The 22,224-nt window shown below is 38.0% G+C and overlaps 1 protein-coding gene across 3 annotated transcripts in view; it reads left to right on the plus strand.

Moving 5' to 3' along the window:
- The window catches only part of PROS1 (protein S), a 35,502-nt gene that overhangs the window by 7,557 nt on the left and 5,721 nt on the right, over positions 1-22,224 (plus strand). For all 3 annotated transcript variants that reach the window (XM_075034056.1, XM_075034057.1, XM_075034058.1), the window contains exons 5-13: positions 3,065-3,187; positions 3,347-3,469; positions 5,370-5,495; positions 12,290-12,411; positions 14,956-15,074; positions 17,142-17,331; positions 18,319-18,486; positions 19,568-19,736; positions 21,370-21,518. In XM_075034056.1, coding sequence (XP_074890157.1) covers positions 3,065-3,187; positions 3,347-3,469; positions 5,370-5,495; positions 12,290-12,411; positions 14,956-15,074; positions 17,142-17,331; positions 18,319-18,486; positions 19,568-19,736; positions 21,370-21,518 — 1,289 coding nt within the window. The remainder of the gene's footprint in view (positions 1-3,064; positions 3,188-3,346; positions 3,470-5,369; positions 5,496-12,289; positions 12,412-14,955; positions 15,075-17,141; positions 17,332-18,318; positions 18,487-19,567; positions 19,737-21,369; positions 21,519-22,224) is intronic.

Here is a 22,224-nt window from a genome sequence, read left to right on the forward strand (position 1 = left end):
AAAAAACCCCTTAATAATTACAGTGCACATGGTCATGGGTGAACATATTTTCCGGATCACTTGGCCAACGTGACTGCTGTCACAAACTAAAATGTACTCCCATTCATATCACTCTTTCTCACTCTCATTAGAGGTCCTGGGAGGAAAGGATTTAGCAGAGTTGTGTGAATGTGCAGTGTTTCTGTATTACCCAGTGAAAACAGCTAGTTTAGTTGATAGTCATTGTAGTCATTGTATTTCTCCATTTGGGTTCACATTATAAAATAAAATTAAATAAACTGTTACTCTTGGTCAGTTACCAGGATAAAGAAGAAGTAAAGTGAGTATGCATAAAGTTTTCAAGTGTTTCCAAGGCTTAAATGTTCAATGAAATTTATGCACATTTCCACTGCTGAGAAAGTGGAATTTAAAATTCCCATTAAAACTACATAACATTTTTTTAAAATGTTTTAATTGAGACAAAGATTTTGTGATACTGATATCAACATTTTTTTAAAATTTTAAAAGTTTTTTTTTTTCTGAACTTATCAGTCCAAATTGTTTTGATATTGTCAAAATGAAAATCCAATTTTCCTAACAAGAAATAATTAAATAATTATAGGAATTAGTTTATAATAATACAGTAACTAGTTTGAATCTCAAGCTGAAAAAAAATCAAGGAATAAAAATAACAATGCAAACAGAATTGAAAAATTATATCATTGTTTTCAGATTTGTCCAAATGACTGATTTCAGAACACAAATGAACACACATTTTAAAGACACACATTTCTCGATAAACGGTTACAAAAATCTGTGAATATATTGACTTTTTAATCCCCATCTAGAAAGGAAAAGGAAAATTTTCACAGGAATAGAAGACCCTTTCTCATACTTTTCTATTCCAAGCAGGTATCTAAGCTGCATCTTTAAGTCCCTAAACATCTGTATCCCATAAATCTGCATACTTAATTGCTTTTGAAAATAAACACTTAAAAAATCCCTGCATTTACATCTATCCAGCTCACCATGACACATCTGATGGGTACCAAAGCCTCTGAGTCACAGAGGATACAGGTACCACAACACATTTCTTGCCACCTACTCTTTCTTTTGCAGGTGGAGTATATCTTCTGATATTTAGTTGTTTTCACAAATGTTTATCAAAAAGCATTGCTGGGTAGTAGGTCAGAAGGCACTGTGAACTGGGAAAAGAGGAACACTAGGCCTGCTTTTAGAACAAATGGCTGCTACATTACTCTTCCTGTAGTGGCATCTTAATCATTCATTTGTGGACATAACCTCTTTGTCCATCCAGTCCTATCCATATTTTCCTGTCTTCTTCCTTTAGTGTATTTCACCAGTTCTCCTTTTTTCATTCATTGGTTTCGTCAATTTCCTTGCCCTTTATATCCTTAATTCACCTCATTCCATTTCCTCATGTTTCATACTGCCAACCCAACCCATCTTCTCTCAGTTCAGACTCTCACAAGCCCTCACTGCCTTTTGCTTAGAAACATTTAGTCAAGTTTGTTCCCCAGTTGCACACTCTGAGGGTGCCTTCCACATCTATCACATATGAAGTGCTTTGCTCATACCAACCTTAGTTCACACACTTGTTCCTGGACCTACAAAAGCAGTAAATAATGAAAAAAGAGAAAAAAAAAGTAGGGAGTTTTAGAACTTACATTTGGAGATTGCTGTGAAGGATCCATACATAAACCCTATTCCTTTTATTTCTTCTGTACAATTTCTTCTGTCAGTCTGCAACTGGAGTCCCTTGGTCCGCACTGTGAATACTACATGACATGCAGCACCTATTCTAGATGTGCGCTGTAGTTTTGGAGCTTGGCTGGCCTCTGGGCTTTTGGATTTACTTGCAGCAGAATTTAATTAGAAGTAGATTTAATTGACAAATATACTAACACAGATTTTGTTAAGCTTTCTTAGTCACAGGCGGCTAAACTTATAATTCTGTGGGGCTCAGTTCTTTAGTTCCTTTGAGTGAAGTAAGAAACATTTAAGATATCCAATGAGGCCTTATGTACAGAATTTTAGCAAGTTTCAGTCTTCAGGAACACTTGCCTTTTATTCCACTTTTTTGAATCTAAACATCACTAAATGCTTTCTTCTTTTCATTCTGCTCTCTGTTTTTTAGGATGCTACTTTTTTTTTAAAAGCATGCCTCAGAATGACATTCCAGAGCTTTACAAGAACATAACTTTAAAGTAGAAACAATGTATCTGTCATGTTTGGAGGCCTGCAGATAAATAATCCAGAAGCTACCAGCATATTCAAGAGACACAAATAGAACGATGCCTTATGTGGTATGCTGATGTAAGATTATGAAAATGGTGGCAAAAGTTAAAAGGACTTTATGTATTTTGTTTAGAGAAAAAAAGGCAGTGAATTCTGTGTTCTCTGCCCCAATCTATGTATTTTGAGCCTTGCTTTCTGAGATCTTGCTAGCATGTATAAAGAGTCTTCAGTTGCTCTTTATGATGCAAATTTGTTTGTCATTGATTTATAAGAGGTGACAGTATTAGACACTGATGTATCTAGTCTACCCGCAGGACCTGGACAGCCAAGGCAACCTGAGGTGTTAGTTTCTCAGTAAATGTGACCCTCCTTGAACAGAGAAACTGATCTCTATAATCTTGAATTCTTGGTATTCTTGAAACATTGTTACTTCTAGTGAAATTTGTGGTAATATGATGGCACAGAGCACTGTTCTTTTTAAAAAGTGAAATACATCCTTAAAACATAATGAAAATAGTATCAAGTCTGTGCTTGGTCACATCTTGCAGGGATTAACATGTCTTGGTGAGGAGTCATTTGCTTTCAAGTTGTTTTCTTTCTGAAAACAGAAAAAGTACTGGTGGCTTTGTTTTTTCTCAGTCACTTGCAAATTCTTGCTGACAGAATTAGTAGCAAGGTGGTTGTATGAGTACTTGATGTTATGCATTAAGCCCTTTCCTATTTCATGAAAGGTACCTGTGGGAAGAGAAGAAGGAAGACTAAACTGATCCTTGAGAAAAAAAAGACAAACAGATAACAAGTATTCCCAATGTTTTCCATCCCACAGAAATCTCAAATCAGTGTAGCCCTCTGCCATGCCATAAAGATGGATATAAGGATTGCATAGATGGACAAGCCAAATATACATGTGTCTGTAAACCAGGATGGCAAGGAGAGAAATGTGAACAAGGTATAGTCTCTAATCTCATTATGCTCTTAGCTCTCAGGAACACTATTATAGTTCTGCTATTATTGAATAGTATCAGACCTTTAAGTATACCTACCCTCACACAGTTGGTCAATGAATGCCTTCCCCTCAGCAGAGATTTTTATTTTGTTTTCCTTCTAGATATAAATGAATGTGAAGACATAAATGGAGGCTGTAGCCAACGCTGTTCTAATTTACCTGGAAGCTACCGTTGTTTATGTGAAGACGGCTACTTCATGCATTCAAATAAAAGGGATTGTGGAGGTAGGAAGTGAGACTTAAGGAGAACATCATTACATGACAGTACATTGCCTGTTGACTAGAGAGGGGAAGGAATTTAGTCCAGTAGTTCCATAAATGCTCTAAGTCAGCAGAAGCTTGCATTGCCTCTGAAAGATGCAGTCCTGCTTCAGCTTGGCTACTCGTTCCACCTGCAGCCTTACACCACTGCGAGCATTTGGGCAACCGTATGGTGAACCAGATCAAGAAACTGAGGTGGGTTGAAACCAATTCAGGGAAAAAAAAAAAAGAACTAAAAAAAAAAAAAAAGAGAGAGGCTATAGATTAGATTTTGCTTCATTACTAGAGCTCCATAAAGCTTGTTTTGGTCACTAACCAGTTTCATGTACCTTTTAAGCATGCTGAAACAAGAATCTAGAGTGGTGCAATCAGCTAATATTGTTACCACGGAAATCCTGTCTGGTAAACACTGGTTTAGGCTGAATCACTCCTAATTAGTGATGCTGCTCTTTTGGGAGTTTGAAGTTCATTAGAGAAGAAACTATTAATGAATCTGAAAATGCTCTTAGTGGAGAGAAAGATTCGTCTTTTATTCATCCAGCATAATTTTTTTTCTGTACATGCTTGTGTCTGTTATTGTTGGCCATGACCTACATGCTTCATTCCATTCCAGAAAAAGACCATGTATTGACATAATTAGCAATTCTTACTGCATAGTTAGAAAAAAATACTACCTCATTCCATTTTAATGTTATATTTTATTGCCGAACTATGACAACAGTTCTGGTTAATGTCAAATAATTTAAGAGGACGGACTTAAGGGCCATCTCCCGCTGTCACGTCATTTAGTCTGTATATTATCGTGAATGAATAATTTCCAAAGAATTTCCAGAAGAACAGAAGATTGCTGTTTTGTCAAAAAGGGCGAGCAGATAAGTTGGTTAGAATCTCTGTAATTCTTGGAAAGATACTGGAAAAGCTGGTTAAAAAATAATCAAAAGATAAAAATACACTAATGTACCTTAGTACCTAGAGTACTAGTTTGGTCATTTGGTAAAGCAGATTTAAGTGTTTCATTACATCCAACTACAGAATTATACACCTAGGAATTTGGAGTACACACAGTAACTGTAGAAAAGTAGGCCAAATTCAGGACAGCTTTGACTTAAAAAATGTTTTGGAAGTCCTAGCAAGCTGGTGCCAGAATCTATTCTCCCTGTGCAGCACCATTTCCACAACTACTACAAAACCACAGAGAATACTAGAATGATCCCTGCACATACAAGTGGGAATTGAAGTACTACCAGGGATCTGATATTTTTCTGCCTACAAGACATTTAGTAAGATTGATACTATATGCTGCATCCAGTTGTCACATCTGCATTTTGAAAATGACATTGAAAAATTGGAAACAACATAGAAGATAGACACGAAAATGGTTTGAGGGATGGAGAGACAGCAAGGGACTTGAACACCTGTCAGCATAGCCAATTAAAAGACGATTGTGACATGAATTGATTGTAGCATGTGAGAAACTCTGATAGGATTATCTCTTGTCTTTCTGGATGTCTTTTTCTAAGATAGGATTTTCTTATGCAGTCTGGTCTAGCTTATAGGAGATCTGCAGACTCTTTCTCTCTATGCCTTCCTGGAAGTGCATCCCTTTTCCTGTTATCCACAGAACACATGAAAGCATGAGAAAGGTAGACAGGGAGAATTCATTTTTCACTGAGGCCATGCAGAAGTGCCTTTTAGAGACCTCTGGAAATCTTTACGGCTATAGCTATAGTCTGCTATGAAAGCATGGTAGACCTAGCAAGAAAAAGCCAGTTTGCCAGCCTCACTCAGTTTGCACAGTTTTGGATAGGGTTAGAAAGAAAATGGTGCACAAGAGACAAGTTTAATAACTTGTTTGTATTTCTAGATATAAATGAATGTGTGTTACATCCAAATATCTGCGGGACAGCCATCTGTAAGAACACCCTGGGGAAATATGAATGTGAATGTGCAGAAGGCTACACATATAATTCAACTTCCAAGAACTGTGAAGGTAGGCCTTTCTCCTCCCCTGCTCCCTGGCTTTTTTTCTTTTTTTAATCCACTGCTATACCAAACTCCAGCATCTCATCTAGTGGTGTACTTATTAATCTTCATACTGTTTATTACAATATGACTCAATTGTTTGTTCTTTCAGAGGTTCAGTCAGGCTATACTACATGTAGTGTATACAGTTGCAATGACTTACTCCCAGACTTTGGAGGGTTTTACGGTATACTCGGGTGTTCTGCTGTTTGCCAAATAACTTTCTCAGTTCATGGGAGCTCTCCTGTCCCACTGTAGAGAGGACTTTCTGTCCAAGCTCTCAAACCAGCTAGCATATTTCTTTCATATAACTTGGAGCAAAGTGTTGAGGATCTGCACATTAGTAGAGTGTCTTGTGCCTTGTTTTTAAGCATCATGACAGTTATAAAGATGGAATATTTGATGTCAATCAGTTCAATATATATCCCTAACTCAAGACAAGCTATAGCAAAAGCAATTAAAAGTACTTATTTGGCAATTCCAAACTGGGCAAGACGGTTAGGAAGATTTATAAAGAGATAATCACCAGAAATGAAAACCGTACTTAAAAAACTTGTCTTTATCCATCTGATGGGCTGTTTAGGTGCTTATTTAGTTCTCATGGCCAGGGGCTCAGTCTCTGTCCTTTATATGTCCTTAGATCTCAGATATTGGAAAGAGCTTTTCACTGGGGTCATTGAATTCCACTTAAAATAACATCTGTCTAATCCTTCCTCAGGGTATCTAGTTATGCTAGAAAATAACAGTGTTAGAGTGAGCTGATCTCCATTCTAGGCTGGAAATGGCAGCATGGCAGTTGTATAGAAGATTTTTTGTAAAGACCCCCACATTTAAAATAAAAATGTTCTTAAATGCCCAGAAAAGGACCTATGAAAAAAAGGAGCTGCACCAAAAGAATCTTTCCTCAGGACTATTCTTTTCTGAAATGAAAATCTGGAAGAAAGAATTTCAAAACAAAGTTCTGTAACAATTATAGTAAAATTGAGAAGTACTGACAGCTAGCAGTAAAGCAGCAAGAAGCCATTCATACACAGACCATCATAAAAGAACTTTTTCAAGTATTGAAAGTATTTGTTTAATTTTCCTAGAACGTATTTTATTTCTCTCTACTTGAAAGTTCCTGTTTAGTACACACATCAGAAATTAAATTTCAGTTGTAGAAGCGATATATAAGCTCTTAGAGTTTTACTATGAAGAGGAATTTTCTACATTGCCATTTTAAGAAAAATACATCTGTGACTGATTTTTAAATGCTGCCTTTATGTTATTGCTCAAAAGGACACAAAACTAGCTTCTTGCTGGCTATGAATCTTCTGTTCTATGGCTTTTTGTGCAGCTTTTTTGTGACAAAGCTTTGCATAGTGGCAATGATGACATATTCAGATGTCTGCTCCTTGTCCAGTTACTACAGGATTAAAATGTTACTGACAATTTTGTGTCCCTGTGTGCACTGAAATGAGAAAAACTTCACAGTCATTAATCTAATTCTCGCTCCTCTTAGTCCTTTTTGCAGATACATGGGTTGCATCAAATTGAATTTAAGTATTGTTTTTCTTCTGAAACATGGATTCCGGAAGGTTGCAAGATGAGGACATTAAAACGAGCAAAGTCTTACCTCCTAGAAGGAGGATTATGCTGCTAAGCTTTCAGACCTTGTTGTAACCACATTAAATGAGTCACCAAATCCTGTCTAAGGACAGGATTGTGCAGACTGACAGGAATGTAGCCTTACAGAAATACTAAATGACATTAGCTTTTCATTGTCATATTGCGTGTAGGTGGCCAAATTAAATTATGCTTATTAGAAAAATCAAATTTACATACATTTATGCACAACTATCTCTGTGATGACAGATCCAATTAGAGTGGAATAGAAGAGAGAGAGTTTGGGGTTTTTTTTTCCTTACCCATTCCCAGGAGAATGTTGCTGCAGTTCTTCATCCCCACCTTTTGGGAGACACTATCAGTGGAAGATATCTGTACAGTCCAGTCTTTGTTTCATAGAAGCCATGCAATTTCGTATGCAGAATTTGATTACCTTCTTCTCACCACCTTTGCAATTTCAAACACCTTGCCAAAAGAAGGGGTAGTGGGAATGAGTAAGTATGCTTATTGTGCTAGAGGGGTCTGTCCTGCAGTCAGTACTGAGGGGACAAACCAAGCTGAACCGGTATTTTAAAGAATGACCTAAGTTTTGGCATGTCTTTCCCCATATTCTTCCTTCTCTGAAGGGGGAAATTCTCTCAAAAAAGTGACTGAACCAGTTAATCAAACTGCACAGAGTATGTCTGTATTTCACTTATTAGTCCCTCCCTAGCACTAGTGTGAAAATTTGAGACAAGGAATCAGGGTTTCCCCTTCCCACATGAACAGTTTAACACACAAAAAATCCTGCCTACCTTCATCCATGCTCTGGGGAAATCACCATATTTCCCTAGGTTTATACAGAGTAGCTCCCTTCCAAGACAGGGTATGCAGCTTTTTTGTGGCTGATTTTATCATAGTTTAGCAGCTTACCTGAAGCAAGCTATTTTAGCTTTCCACTGAAAGCAGCTGTATAAACCCAGGATGCTGCTCAGGTTCATGGGTTTGTGCAAATAGCTTCTACTGACTGCTTTATGATGTGGGACAGACATTTGGATAGATCTGTGGGAAGCCTTTGAAAGAGCTCAAACAAACATGCAAAGATGCTGACTACAGCTTGGAAGAAAAAAAACCAGGATAGTTATAGCATAAATGATTAAAACAAACCTCGAGAAAACTTGGTCCCCTCCAGCCTGTGCATGTCAGCATTTCTGTAGCAGGACAATTAACTACGCATGGGGAGATCCTGCCATTTGGACTGATCAGGGATTCCAGAATGTCTGCTGAGGAAGGAGACTTCATACCTATCCAAGAAGCTTGCCTGTCCCTCTGCTGCTATAGTACACTCTGGAGGGATACCTTACCCTTGAGCAGTAGGCTCATTTTGGGTAATGGAAATTTACACCCCTACAAGACTGGTGCAAGTCTCTGACTAATTGATTTAATGATAGATATTCATCTCCCAAACTGTGTGATAAGCTTTCATAATAACTTCATAAGTCTCTATCTGCAGGCCCAGGGCCTGAAGAACATGCTCAAAATTAACTACTGCTTTCAGAGAATTCAGCACTCAGATTTACTGTAGTGCTACTGGTTACCCAGTGCTTGTAGTTTTACTTTTGTACTGCTATGCATTCAAGTACTGGAAGGGGTACAGGATCTTTCACAGAGAACAATGACTCATAAAGTGTCTACACAGAGTCATGCTCCTCTGGGAAGTGCATGGGAAACAAGGTGCTTCTTGGAGTATCTCTACTCCAGTTGCTCTTGGGAGGTGTTAGATTTTTTATTTCCTTTTACATCTCCACAGTGAAGCGGCATTGGGTTTTTTTTTTTTCTTCTCTCTATGCACTTAGGCCTAGATCAATTCCTTGGCCTTTTCAGATCCCAAAGTGATCATAACTAGAAGGAATTTTTTTTTTTTTTTTTTTTTTTTTTTTTTTTTTCCCCAGAACAGGCAGGATAGGAAAGGACAAAGAAAGTGTTCTTTTCACCCATGGCACATTGTGGCTAGGCTACATTTTGGATTTTGTCATTGCCTTATTTGCATGTTAGCCAGGATGCACAAACAACAGTGACAGAAGCAGCTTCACATTGTAACACATCATCTTGTAGTCTTAGTTTTAATTAGACATCAGGTTGCCAGTCTCCAGAAATCATTAGGAAGTGACTTTCCCAGCAGAACCCCTTTCACCAAGCTGAGCTTGCAATCTACTGGGTTAGAGAACCCTCATCAAGACCATAAACAGTTTAATGATTTCTAAATGGAAGGGAGTACACCTGCCAAACAAAAGAGTAAGAGGTAATGTAGTTGTAGCTGGAAGAAATGAAGGGGGTCAATCAGTTGCAAATATGCATCAGCAAATTATTTCATAACAGCTGACAAAATCCTGCCATGTGACTAATGCCCAAGCATTGCCTCCAAAGCATATGGAAAGAAGTTTGAATAAGACTTCAAAATAAGCACTTAGGTATTGCAACCCAGCCTTGCACCTTACTGCCCTAAGTGACAGAGGCCAAAATGAATGAAATAAGTAGTAATTAAACCATGAGTAGGGGGGTGGTAATTTACAGTTGCAGGAGTCTGCACATGTGTGCATACATATATACATTCGGAGTTACACTTTTTAACAGGACAGCTTTCTCAAATCTGAGCAATGATAAAACTCTTAACACTAGCAAGCATTCATCTCTGAAGGGACTGTAATTTCAGACACAGTCACAGTTTAATTTATATGCTCATTATTTAAAACTAGATTGATTTATGAGGATGCAACACAGAAAACATCTGCAAAATGTCAGATCAACGTGACGAAACACCCAGTACTGTTTTTCTATATTAAAAATTCCCTTTACTCACTTAGCTGACATTTTGGATGGATGAAGCAGTTGAAGGAGTAGAGGGAAACAGAAGAATCTCCTACATAACCTTTTCTGCAGCTATGAACCCAGGACCAGTTAGAACTTGAACAATCCAAAAAGCCAGTCATCAACTCTCCACTTACTTATATCTTAGGAACTGTCTTCCAATATCAAATCTTTTCCCCAGAATGGGAAAACAAACTGGCAATGCTTGCTTGTCAAAGGCTTGAGGTCTTCCATGTGTCTTTATAACCCAGTGTATCCTCAGAGAACCCTCCTGGGACAGGCAGTGGAGCTGTGTACAGAGCAGTTGGTTCAAGCTCATTGTTTATAGAAGTACCATGACAGTAATGCAGAGAACTCCCATTAAGAACCTTGTTTCTTTTCCCATCCCTCACCCCCTTCCAGGGGAGAGAGCTCTTCTGGTGAAATGGAAGCAAGGAGGTGGTGGAGCTGGCTGTAGAGTGCTAATGCCATGTTGAATTTTACACAGCTTGAATATACTAGATATCTGTATTGCATCCTATGCCTTTCAACAGAATGCCCAAGACACTTGACAGGCTTCTAGCATACAGTGCAATCATTCTTAAACTTGTTAAGCTAGCTCAAAATGGCACTGAGACTTTCCAAAAAAAGTGGGGGAGGAAAACCTCACTGTTGTATTCCATCAGCCTGCTACACAGCAGATGGTTCTCAGCTTAGCAGAACAGAGGTAAGCAACCATTCTGGAGCTAATAGAAGTGACTCAGAAGAGTCCTCAGCAGTTCATGCAAAGAGTGAACATGAAAGTTGGTATCACACAGACCAGCCTATGTAAAGGGCCATCCAGCTTCTGAAGATCAGAGGGTAGAATGGGAGATGAGTGGAAGGAGGTAGAAATTATGCAAACACTAGCACAAGACTGTATTTGAATCCTGTAGCTTACACAGCCACACATCAGACTGCAGGAAGACTGACACAGCATGTGACTAGATCTTGAGCAGAACTTTGGTTCTGGCTGTATTAGCTGCAGTACAGAACAGTACAGCTTTTTCTTCTGGTAAGGTCACGTACGAAGGAGTGTAAGCCTGATCACAGAGCTCTTGCAGTGATGACTTATGGCAAAGGTGAGGAAGAGAAGACATTTTAGTAATAGGAAACTCTTCAGCTGAACATTGAGACCAGTTTCCTCAACCTATTCATGAACCATGGCCATTTTAATGCTAGTACTTGACAGTAAAATAACTTGCCCAGGATTATTAACTGCAGCAGAGGTAGAAATCAGAGTAGCATCCACAAGCTGTTAAACATAGTAGCATGTTTTGGACAAGAGATTATGCATGGTCACTACAAAGTAACAGTTTCTCCAATAAGGTTTTGGTGTGGGTTTGGTGGGTTTTTTTCCTTGGGTTTGGGGTTTTTTTTTCCTTTTTGTCTCTCCTCCCCCAAGCAACAGAAAAAAAGTATTTTAATCTTTAAAAGAAACCCTAGAATAGTATAAAACAGATTTTTTTTAAATGCACACATTGGCACAAAATTGATTATTCCCACTAGAAGAACCATTTCTTTCAAAATAAGTATTGCAGTTTCTTTAATGTGAGGCCCAAAATCACCCTCATTAGAGTATCTTATCCAGGAGAGATATTGTTTGTTTCTGTATTGGAAATGTAACAGTTACATTGACCTTTTACACAGCCTTTCATTGCTAGATTATTTATTGTGTACAGCCTACTAAATAGAAAAAGAAGTTCCTTTAGTTGGTTTAGCTTATTAGCAGCTCAAATCAGATTGGTGTCCACAAATAGATGCTGTCTGAAACTTATTTATGAGATTATTGTATGTTATTTTAAAAAGTATTTTGCTCTGAGATTATTTTGGTTTTATGAGAATAAAGCACATCCTTTCTCTACATACTTGCCATATATACTCTTAATACTCTAAGTTCTCATGACATCTTATAGGGAAAGGAAGAGATCTGGCCCAGAATGGCATTTCTGCCATAAATGGTAGTGATTTATTGAGCTCTCTTTCACTAATTCAGCCACCTTACAGCAGCTTCTTACTGCCTACAAATCAGACCAGGTTTTCCCCAGCTCTGCATACAAGACCTCTATGAAATTACTAGGTCTTGTACACCCAGCAGATAATTTTGGATTGTAAATTTTGCATAGGAGACATCCATTAGCATTAGTTTAGCTTAGCAGCAGTCACCTATTGGATTCATGTTATGCCAGAGAACCCATCTTGTCCATTATTCCATTAATTTATTGTGTTAGTTTTCAGTCTGTGCCGTGAATAATCTGAATAAATCTTTCTGCATGCTTCCATTTCTCCTAGATATTGATGAATGTGCTGAAAATGTTTGTGCTCAACTCTGTGTAAACTCTCCAGGAAGTTATAGCTGCTATTGTGATGGCAAGAAAGGATTCAAGCTCTCTAAGGACATGAAGAATTGTGAGGTAAAACTACACTATGTAAAATTCCTTGCAGAAAATCATAATGTTGGATATTTCTTGATGACAGGTAAAGTTAGATTAAGGAAAATTGGAAGCTATTTAAGAACTGATTCAAAATTGCTAAGAAAGTGCTGGGGACTCTGAGCTGTAGTTTGGCTCACAAAGCAGACCCAGTAGGGATTTAGGTGCCATTCAGTTCATGCATGCTCATTTACAGGAATCCTGTCAAGGGAAGCTTGCCTTAGCCAGTCATCTTTATTCCCTGCTGCTACCAAAATAAGCCCCAGCCTTCTCCTATCAAACAAATAATCCCTCTTCAGCTTACTCAGAGCCAGAATACTCCATTTGTCCATATGTTCCCAGATTTTCCTTAGACTGCACAAAAGTTTTCACTCACTCTTTCAGAATTACTCTATGCTTTGCCTGTTTGGGTTGAAAAAAATGGATTGTTTTCCACAGTTCTCATCTGCCATAGCTTAAGAAAAAGCACTTAGTAATACTTGCCAATTGAAGAACATCTCAGCCAAAATTGGCTGTTCTTGCTCAGTTTGAAAATTTACATTTCTTAGTAGCAGAAAGTTTGAATCTCTGGAGAATCCCAGTTCAAGGATTTTCTTGTGAGTGGTTCTCTGTATACTTTGAAAAGTTCAGGCAGGCTGAGACTTGTTATGCTAAATGAGTTCAGATAACTGCTAACAAGAAACCCCACCTCTAACAGTATAACAAAATTGGGCTTAAACTGTAGGAACAAGGTCTGACACAAGTTCTAGCATGTATGTATTAGATCTTGTTTGTACTTTCTGAAATTTAATATCTGAACAACACCTGCAGTCATTATATTTCATTTTGCTTATTCATGAAATAGGAGGAGCATCTTCTAGCCTCATTACATGTTATTTTCAATACTGTTGTTCAAAAGTGATTAACTCTCTATCTGAAAGCTCGTTTCAGGCCTTTTAATTGGAAAAAAAAAGTGTAATCAGCTGAAAATATGTGCAATCTGAAGACTAGTGACACTAGCAGACATAAAATGAAGTAGCCATAAAATTCAGGATGAACACCTATATATTTAATGAAACTGCTGCATAGTGACTACAGAAGTCAGAGTTTGGGAACTGCATTGTTAACTTTTACCAAAGCACAGCATGTCTTGAGAACAGAAAAGCCCTTCACACCTGTTCTTGATTGTTCTGTAGGACTACTGTACTGCCATCATATAGAAGATATTCAAGGGGTGTTTTGAGGGATAACTTTAGATCAAAGAGACTTTTAGGCTCCTACTAGTCAATGAGACAGGTGCTCTAAACCACATTCTGGAAGAGTCTTCCCACCTCTCTCCACATGCAGAGCCTAGTTCCCTGTACCAAAAGGAAATCCGAGTGATTGACTTTTAAAACAAAACTGTAGATATTACTAATTATAACATCACAGTTTCAGAAGACAAAGAAGTCAACAATGCCTTAGAATGGATACCTGGCATTTGTTTACTGAATGTTTTACTAGTTCAAACTATACCACACATGAAATAGACATTATTCCTGGATATAAACGTCTTCGTTTAAAACTTCAGGTAGATGAATACCTGAAGGAATAAGCACCATTTTTTCCCCTCTCATTGCAACTACAGTTGGCTGACTGTGATTACTCACATTTACTTTGGCTAGAGCACTAGGATTAATCAGTTTTACATACTGTTGTAGGCCTTTCAGTTGCCACAAATACTTAGAACTTCTTTTACAGTTTTCCTGAGAATGTAGTCTTAAGAGCTTCATATCCCCACTAACAGTTCTCAGAAATACTAATTCAGTGCTACTCCAGCAGTCATTGTGGTGTTGATTTCATCAGCATGCCTTTCCAGAGCTCAAATAGGACAAGTACATTCAAGGAACAGCCAGATAGAAACATTTTCTTTTAATCCATTACTTAATCCACTTGTAAAATGTTACTTTTTATTCCAGGTAAATTATTCTAGTAGTACTAGAGATTGTTCAGCTATGAGTAGTTGTACATCAATACTGATAAAGAAAATAAAAGGTGGGGTTTGTTTTGGGGGGAGGGGGGGATGTTTGTTTGGTTTTGTTTTTTTTTTTAATTATTATTAAATCTTCAAGGCACAGCTCTGGCCCCATTCCCTTCTAACACCTGATCAGGTTTAGATTCCAGACAACTTTAATAATGGAGCCTGGCAGGACCCTTGTAAGTGCGTGTCACAGGTCCCTGGTGAAAGAAAAGTTCCTGATGGAAGATTTGAATTCTTGATTCAAATACTAAATATTTAAATATTAGTTGCAATCCACCAGAACTGCGTTTCAACCTGAATTGTCCTCCAGCAGCTTAAATAATGGACATTTCAAGCAAAAACAAGAATACACCCCTTCATTTGTACACAGGTATTCAAATTTAAAAAAAGAAAAAAACAGAAAAAGAAAAAGAGAGGTTAGCCATTGCTTAAAAAAAAAAAGAAAAAAGGGACAGCCTAACAATAGGAGCTGCTTCATGAACTATCACAATGCACTAACAGCTTTTTTTATTCTCTACCATTTTCAGTCTGTTACTGCATGTATCCCACTGAACCTTGAAAAGAATTATGAACTGCTTTACCTGGCAGAGCAATTTATAGGAATTCCTGTTCTGTACTTAAAGTTTAAATTGCCAAATGTCACGAGGTAAGCATTTGCTATTAAGAAAAGTATGCACTGAAATTATGAACATTTGTTTCCATGAATATTCTGAGGGTTTAGGAGTGCATTGCACGCACTAATTATATCACCATCTCCCCACTGGTTAAGATACTTTTATATGAAGAATGAATTGACTCGGGTTCCTGTGTATACTAGCACTTAGAGGAAGCTGGACTCATTTGAAAGTGGACAGACAAGAGTGTCTGGACTCAGTTTACAGCATCTTTTATTGGTTGTACCATGTCCTTGAGCCACCTCATCACTACAGACAGCAGTTCTTGTACATGGCAAAACTTTTAGTTCAGCAAAATACCTCAGAAACAGGTAGGAGGCATCAGCAGCTGTGTCCAAGCCAGGAATAAGTGCACAGCTGGGGCAAGACATACACCACTGGCATTCAGACGTGATCATATCTATGAATAACAGAGTCCAGCCATTACAGTCCTGGTTACCAGTGCTGTTGTAGGGAGAGCTGTATAGACTGGAAGAAAGAGTTCAAAGAGATCCAGACCTGAATGGGCAAAAAAGGAAGAGGATTGAGGGCAGTAAGTCCCATTGGTTTGTGGGCAAGAGAGCAAAAAGATTGGTGCTTCCTCATGACATAAGCTTACTCTTCCTCTGAAGGAAAGAGCAGGGGCTGGGGAAGGTAGGAGGCAGTGATACAGATACAGGAAGGCATTTAGAGTTCTCAACATAAAATTCAGATGTTATAGGAAGATAATTACAGCGTCTATTTATGTATGGGAATGGCTTTCATTTGGATGTTGCTGCTAGTTCACTTATGCTCTGGGTAGAAGCTGTGACATGCTACACACATACTGCTGAGAAACAAAACCAGGCAGATGCTTCCCTCCCACCCCTGTGCTTCATTTCACAGGGTGTTCCAAGGACACTGATAGAGCGCTGTACCTTGTCTAGAGTGCTGTCTGTGTGATTTACTTTACAGCTGTCAGAACAATTGCTAATAGTAGTGACCCCTTTATTACTCCTGGATTTCTTCGCTGTGGCAGCTGAAATTGCAGTGTTCCTTGACTTACTGAACAATTTGAGGGTAACAGCAGCAGCAGCAGCTGTTGAGCTGGTGATCCCCAGAGCCTCAGAACCTTAGAGAAGGACATAAATATTGAGAACTTTTTCCTCTGCTGCTATTCCAAGTTGACCAGGCATTAATGCTCTCCTGGAAGACCTTTCTAAGATGATAAATGTTTGAAGGTATCTTCGTAGTCTCTGTAAATACAGAATGATTTTTCTGTGGGTCTGTGTGAGAGACAATGACATCTAGTGGACAAAGAACAAGACTGAGAGTGAAAGCAACGCAGGTTGTTAATTACAACTCCCTTACTTGTTCCTTTTGTTGTCTTCAGCAAATCCTAACTTCCAAATGCATTGTTTTCTCCTTTCATCCTTCATCTAGTTTATCTAGTCCAAGAGTTCTAGGAGACAAGGACTGTTTTTCGCTGTACTTGTACTCTCTCTCTTCCACTGTACAGGCGGTACCATGTAAACCATAATTCTGCTACATACACACATTCAACCAATTGCCAAGATCCAGGTAACAAATCCTCAAATTAGAGAATGACATGTAAGAGGCAGCAGTAACCAAAGCAAATTGCTAGGTTATAACTGTTGTAGCACAACACTTGGCAACCCTGTTGTACTGAAGCACATCATAGATCATGAATTTTTTCTCCATCACATCTCCATGAAACGCAATAGGAATATTACATCTATCTTTGTACTCAAGGGGGTGTGATATCCTTCACACGTAAAGCTCATAGCAGATTTGGGAACTGAGCCAAGGCTCTTTCAAATCCCAGCTCAGGGTGCTAATCTCAAAACTTTTCACTGGATTCAGATGAACAAGGCTTACGTTATTAGATTCTGCTTTTGACTAATTGTGTGCAAATATCAGAACTGCTCAGATAGATACAGAGTTACCAAAAGGTTAGTATCTATGAACTTTTTTTTTTTACCCTATTAATGAGTTATCCTAGGCTACACAGTATTTCACGTTTCCTGTCTTCTTATTAAGATTCCTTCTTCACAACTCAGATTTACAGCAGAATTTGATTTCCGGACATATGATGCAGAGGGAGTTATACTATATGCAGAATCCCTTGACAATACAGCATGGATCTTGCTTGCTGTTCGTGATGGGAAGATTGAAATTCAATTTAAGAATGAGTTTGGAACAAAAGTCACCAGTGGAGGCAAAGCCATTAATGATGGACTATGGCATATAGTAAGCTGGGTTTTCTTTTCCCCTTTCCTTCCTTTAACCCACTATGGGAACATTCTGTCTTGATAAGTAAAGTAGGGAGAAACTAAGCAACTATTAAAAACTCTTAAAATGATGCCCTCAAATCCCAGATTTAAAAATCAACCAAGAAATCCACAAGAATGCCTTATATCTGGGAAGTCATGGCACCTGTTTACGATCAAGAAAGAGGTAACTACCACTAGCTGGCAACATAGGAATTATTCTTTGTAATCTTGAAAAAGGAAGCAGCAGAATATTAAAAAGTGTGATTGCATGGTCAAGTGCATAGTTACTTAATGCTTTGTCTAGAGAGCAAGTTTTACATTTGCTAGACCAGAAATCCATCTTATTCTTCAAGGTTGCATACCTAGGATGAAAGGCCTTGGTCACTTACACCACCTCTAAATCACACCAAATTATTAACATCAGTTAGGTTTTGTTTGGTTGGTTTTAAAAGGGGGCAAGAGAAGCTAGGATTCTGCATAGACTTCCTGTTTCAGTTCAGTACAACTTCCTCGAGATTAAAAATCCACTTTGATGCCTAATAATATCAGGAGCAAGCGTTGAACCCATTTAGTCTATGTCGCATCTGAAGATTCAATCCTCTGTAGCAGGTTGCAGTGACATGGACAACTGTATGCCAAATGTGGATTGGATATAGAGCAGTTGTAGAAATCAACTTCTTGCAATCTCTATAGTGCATAAAGCAAACTAATCAGCTGCATGGGTTTTCCCAGGGGTAGGATGAGGGTGGAATGTAAGATCATCTTCCTGTGGATGTCCATGGACATGGACAGTTGTCGTGATTCAAGTTTAAATATGCTGTAAATATTGACTGCATTAAAAGTATTTTACAAGTTAGGTATTTAGAGAAACATTAGTAATGCTTCATACAGATATATGTAATTAGTATTTAAAATATTCTACATGTTTGTCTGTTTATATGTAATTATTTGTATTTAATTCTAGATATCGGTTGAAGAACTAGAACACAGCATCAGTGTAAAAATAGCTAAAGAAGCCGTGATGAGTATCAACAGCCCAGGAACTCTTTTTAAACAATCACAGGGTTTCTTGGAAACTAAGGTGTACATTGCAGGATTACCTCGCAAAGTGGGCAACACTCTTGTTAAACAGGTAACTAACATAGTAAGAGTAATGTTGATTAATGCCATTCTGTTATTTGTTTGGGTTTGTATTGTTTACTTAGTAGTCACAGAGGAAGGAAGAGTGGCATAGAATCCATTTAGAAAATGAAAATCAGGTTATTAAACCACTGTTTTGAAAATAAACATGCATGAAGCTTTGTAGTCTGTCTTCAGTTAGGTTTCAGTTGAAAAAACACAGCACTTATGGTCTAATCTTTCAGGATTCTGTAGCCTGTTTCCTAATATAGCTTTAAGATTCCCTAAATCACCACCATTTCTGCTGCGAGAGCATTTCAGAATGATTCATGTTTCTAGTGCTGGCTTTTGCCAGGCTCTGAATAGGTATGGAATTCACTGTGCAGGCAGGCAGCACAATGAGCTTTCATTTTTATTAGGTTTTATAATAGCCCAGGCTAGACATGGCCCATGATTCTTTCAGTCTTCCATCCTCAACAGCTCTGTCTTACGCTGGAGATGGGTACAGTCAAGTTGTTGCAACTGTTTGCTTCACAGTCCAGGAGCACTCAAACTAATTGGCAGTCTAAACAGAGAGGCAAAAAGTAACTGTACAGTAGAGGCTGCACCTTTTTTTTTTTTCTAATTAAATCCATTTTTGCTCAAAAGTGAAACAGAGAGAAAAAATATGAAGCAATACAACAACATCCCCTTACCCAATAGAAAGTAATTCCAGAAATTTCTTTGTACTTTGGCACAAGGAGAAGATGAAACCTTGAACAAGGAACAGTGCTAGTGATCATTGTCTTTTGGCTACAGAAAAGCTGTTGTGACCTAGATGAAAGGACAGCATGAGCTTTAAAAACTGAAGCAATCTATTTTGTACAGATCACTGGCATCAAAATGGGAAACGTTATTAAATCAGAAATACCTTTTGAAGGCTGAGGTCCTAAATGCGTGCCATTTGTTTTCTCCCAGCATCAGTACTGTAACCTATAGCACCAATAGGGTTATTATTGGCTACCCAGAAATAAGCTGATATGTAAAGTAATGCCTTATTAACATTTTTAAAACAACTTTGAATGCAAACACCTAGTGCTGTAATTCTTCTACAGATTAACCCTCGGCTAGATGGGTGCATTCGTGCCTGGAACCTGATGAATCAGGGACATTCCGGTGTAAAAGAAGTTATTCAAGAAAAACAAAGTAAACACTGTTTAATAGCAGTGGGGAGAGGATCCTTCTACCCTGGCACTGGAACAGCAACATTTCAGATAAACTATAGTAAGTATTTTTCTGTCTATTCCTTTATTTTTTGCTGGACTGGTGATGAAACTGATGAATTGTTGAAAGGAAGAAAAAAAAAAACCCCACACACTCAAACTAAACTATACACCACTGCATTCAGCAATGATTCCCATAACTTCTGTTAGAAGTTTGCTTGAATGAGAATTCTGATCCCATTGGTGCAATCCATTTAACTTCTGAAGTGCTTTAGGTTGGGAAGTGTTATTTTTTATTTGCAAAGGATGGGTGCTGTTGAACACATTCACTTTCCAAAGATCTAATTCTGACCCCTGTTCATCAATGGGGAAAGCTATCACATTACTGACAGAAAAAGAACATTGAGGATGGAGAAAAGGATCGCGGATAGTTTTGTGTATGCAATTGTGCTTTTAAATGAACATCCTACCTAGATGTTTTAGGTGCATCTCTTGCTCCTTCCTGAACCCAGAACTTTCTTGCCTGACCTCCTGCCCTAATTTCAAAATTTTCAATCCAGAATCAACTTGTGCACACCCGAGAGCCCAAAACGAAACATCTCTTGAGCATCATCCCAAATCCAGTTTTCATTATGCTATTCCCCGTCGCAAATGCTATGCCACCTTTCAGCCCTGCTCTTATCCCCAATCCTCTTCATCCCAGGACTTGCTATTGTTTCCTAGGCCTTTTCTTTAAATTCCCTAGCCTACTTCAAAAGATTTCTCCAGCTTTTTATATTCTATTCTTCCAACCAACTTATATCACGGTTTCATATGCCACTCAAATTTCCTAACTTTCCTCCCATTCATTCATTAACATCCTGCTGCCATGATTCATCCTGACCTTTGTGTTTGGGGCTACTGCCATGACTTCACCCCCTCTCCTTTCTGTTCTCACACCCGGACCCCCAATACCGAGAGGCTGCCCATACCTACTGCTACCCTTCTATGAACTATTATAGCCCGCTGTCTCCCTGCCCATTTGGCTTTGTGCAGGGATACAACCTCACCTCATATTTTAGGATTTCTGCTTCCTCAAGAAATTACTAGAAATTGAGAAACTACTAGATTTGACTTCGGGGGCAGGGGGGAGAGAAAAGGCACTGGAAGAAAAGATACAAAGATCTCAAAATGTCAAATATCTCTTTAAACAGTAATTCTTATATTAGCTTCACTATGAATGCATTATAGGAAATTATATTTGCACCATCTGCATATTTACTTTATGCACCTGCATATTCCCATTTTAATAGTGGAACTGCTTTGGAATGTAAAATTGTAGAATAACTGCCAATCTTCTACTAAGTGGAAGCAATTTATGAGTAAATTAGTTTTTTGGGTTTAATCTTGAACTGACCTCTAATGAATGTGGCACCTATTCCACATTAGAATGGAGAAGGTAGCAAAAAAAAAAAAAAAAAAAAAAAAAAGTCAAATAAGCACAGAAGATTAGGGAAGATGCAGGATTAAAAGTTTTTCTTTTTTTTCTTTAAAGACTCACAGTTCTTTCTGAAAATTCCAAAGTTCACTGTTTTTTCTGGAGATTAGTACTAATTTTTCCACAGTGGGAGCAGACTAAATGCTAATTTTTAACACCATATTAGTTTTTCATTAGCAGATGGATTTATTAATTTCAATTATTCTTTTTAAAACAGATAATCTTGACAGTGCTGAAGATTGGCTAATAAATGTGACACTGACTATTCGCCCATCCACAGACACTGGTGTTATGTTTGCCTTGGTTTCTAATGAAACAGTGCCTCTTGCTTTGTCCATAGTGGACTCTAACTCCTCTGACTCACAGGTGATCTTACAATTATCATAGCAGCTGATACACATATACGTCACACCTCTTGTTTTTGTCTCACTTAACTTACTACTCCGTTTGTGAAAAATCAAACTAAAAAAAAGCTACTCATGCTTATTTGCAGTGGAGCTGGTAGGCTGAATTAATATTTTGAAAAAGCACTTAGATCGTATAGTGATGTGCAGAAAATGTGTTACTCTTAATGATTGCTACAGCAGTGACTAAGCACTAACTGCTCTTGTGTCAGGCACTATCCATTACATCACATGTTCTTCAACCTTTCCTTCCAAATGCACAAAGCAGAAAGGGGAATATTGCAGAAGTAGAATGATGATACTATAGTAATGGCATCATGTTACTTTCAATTTATAAACAGACATTTTGTCCTTAAGTTTCCATTTACATCAGGCATCCTGAGAGAGCATGATTATACACTATGGCTAATCCATGCTTTTGCCTGAAATGAGAACCTATAGCGAACACTTTGTTACCTTTGAAACTGTAGCAGTACTCCTTTTGCCTGTAAGAGAAACAGGATTTCACCTCAGAACCATAGCCAAAGATTTTTTTACAGTGAACATTCTGACTTATAAATTTAAGAACATAAATGAATGGCATTCATCACCAAAGGTGATGATTATACAGCAATTTTAGTAACTTATCCAACTTAATGTACTAGTTTTTAAAATGTGGCTCTAACATT

This window comes from Buteo buteo, chromosome 8, assembly GCF_964188355.1.
Source record: "Buteo buteo chromosome 8, bButBut1.hap1.1, whole genome shotgun sequence".
Taxonomy (NCBI): domain Eukaryota; kingdom Metazoa; phylum Chordata; class Aves; order Accipitriformes; family Accipitridae; genus Buteo; species Buteo buteo.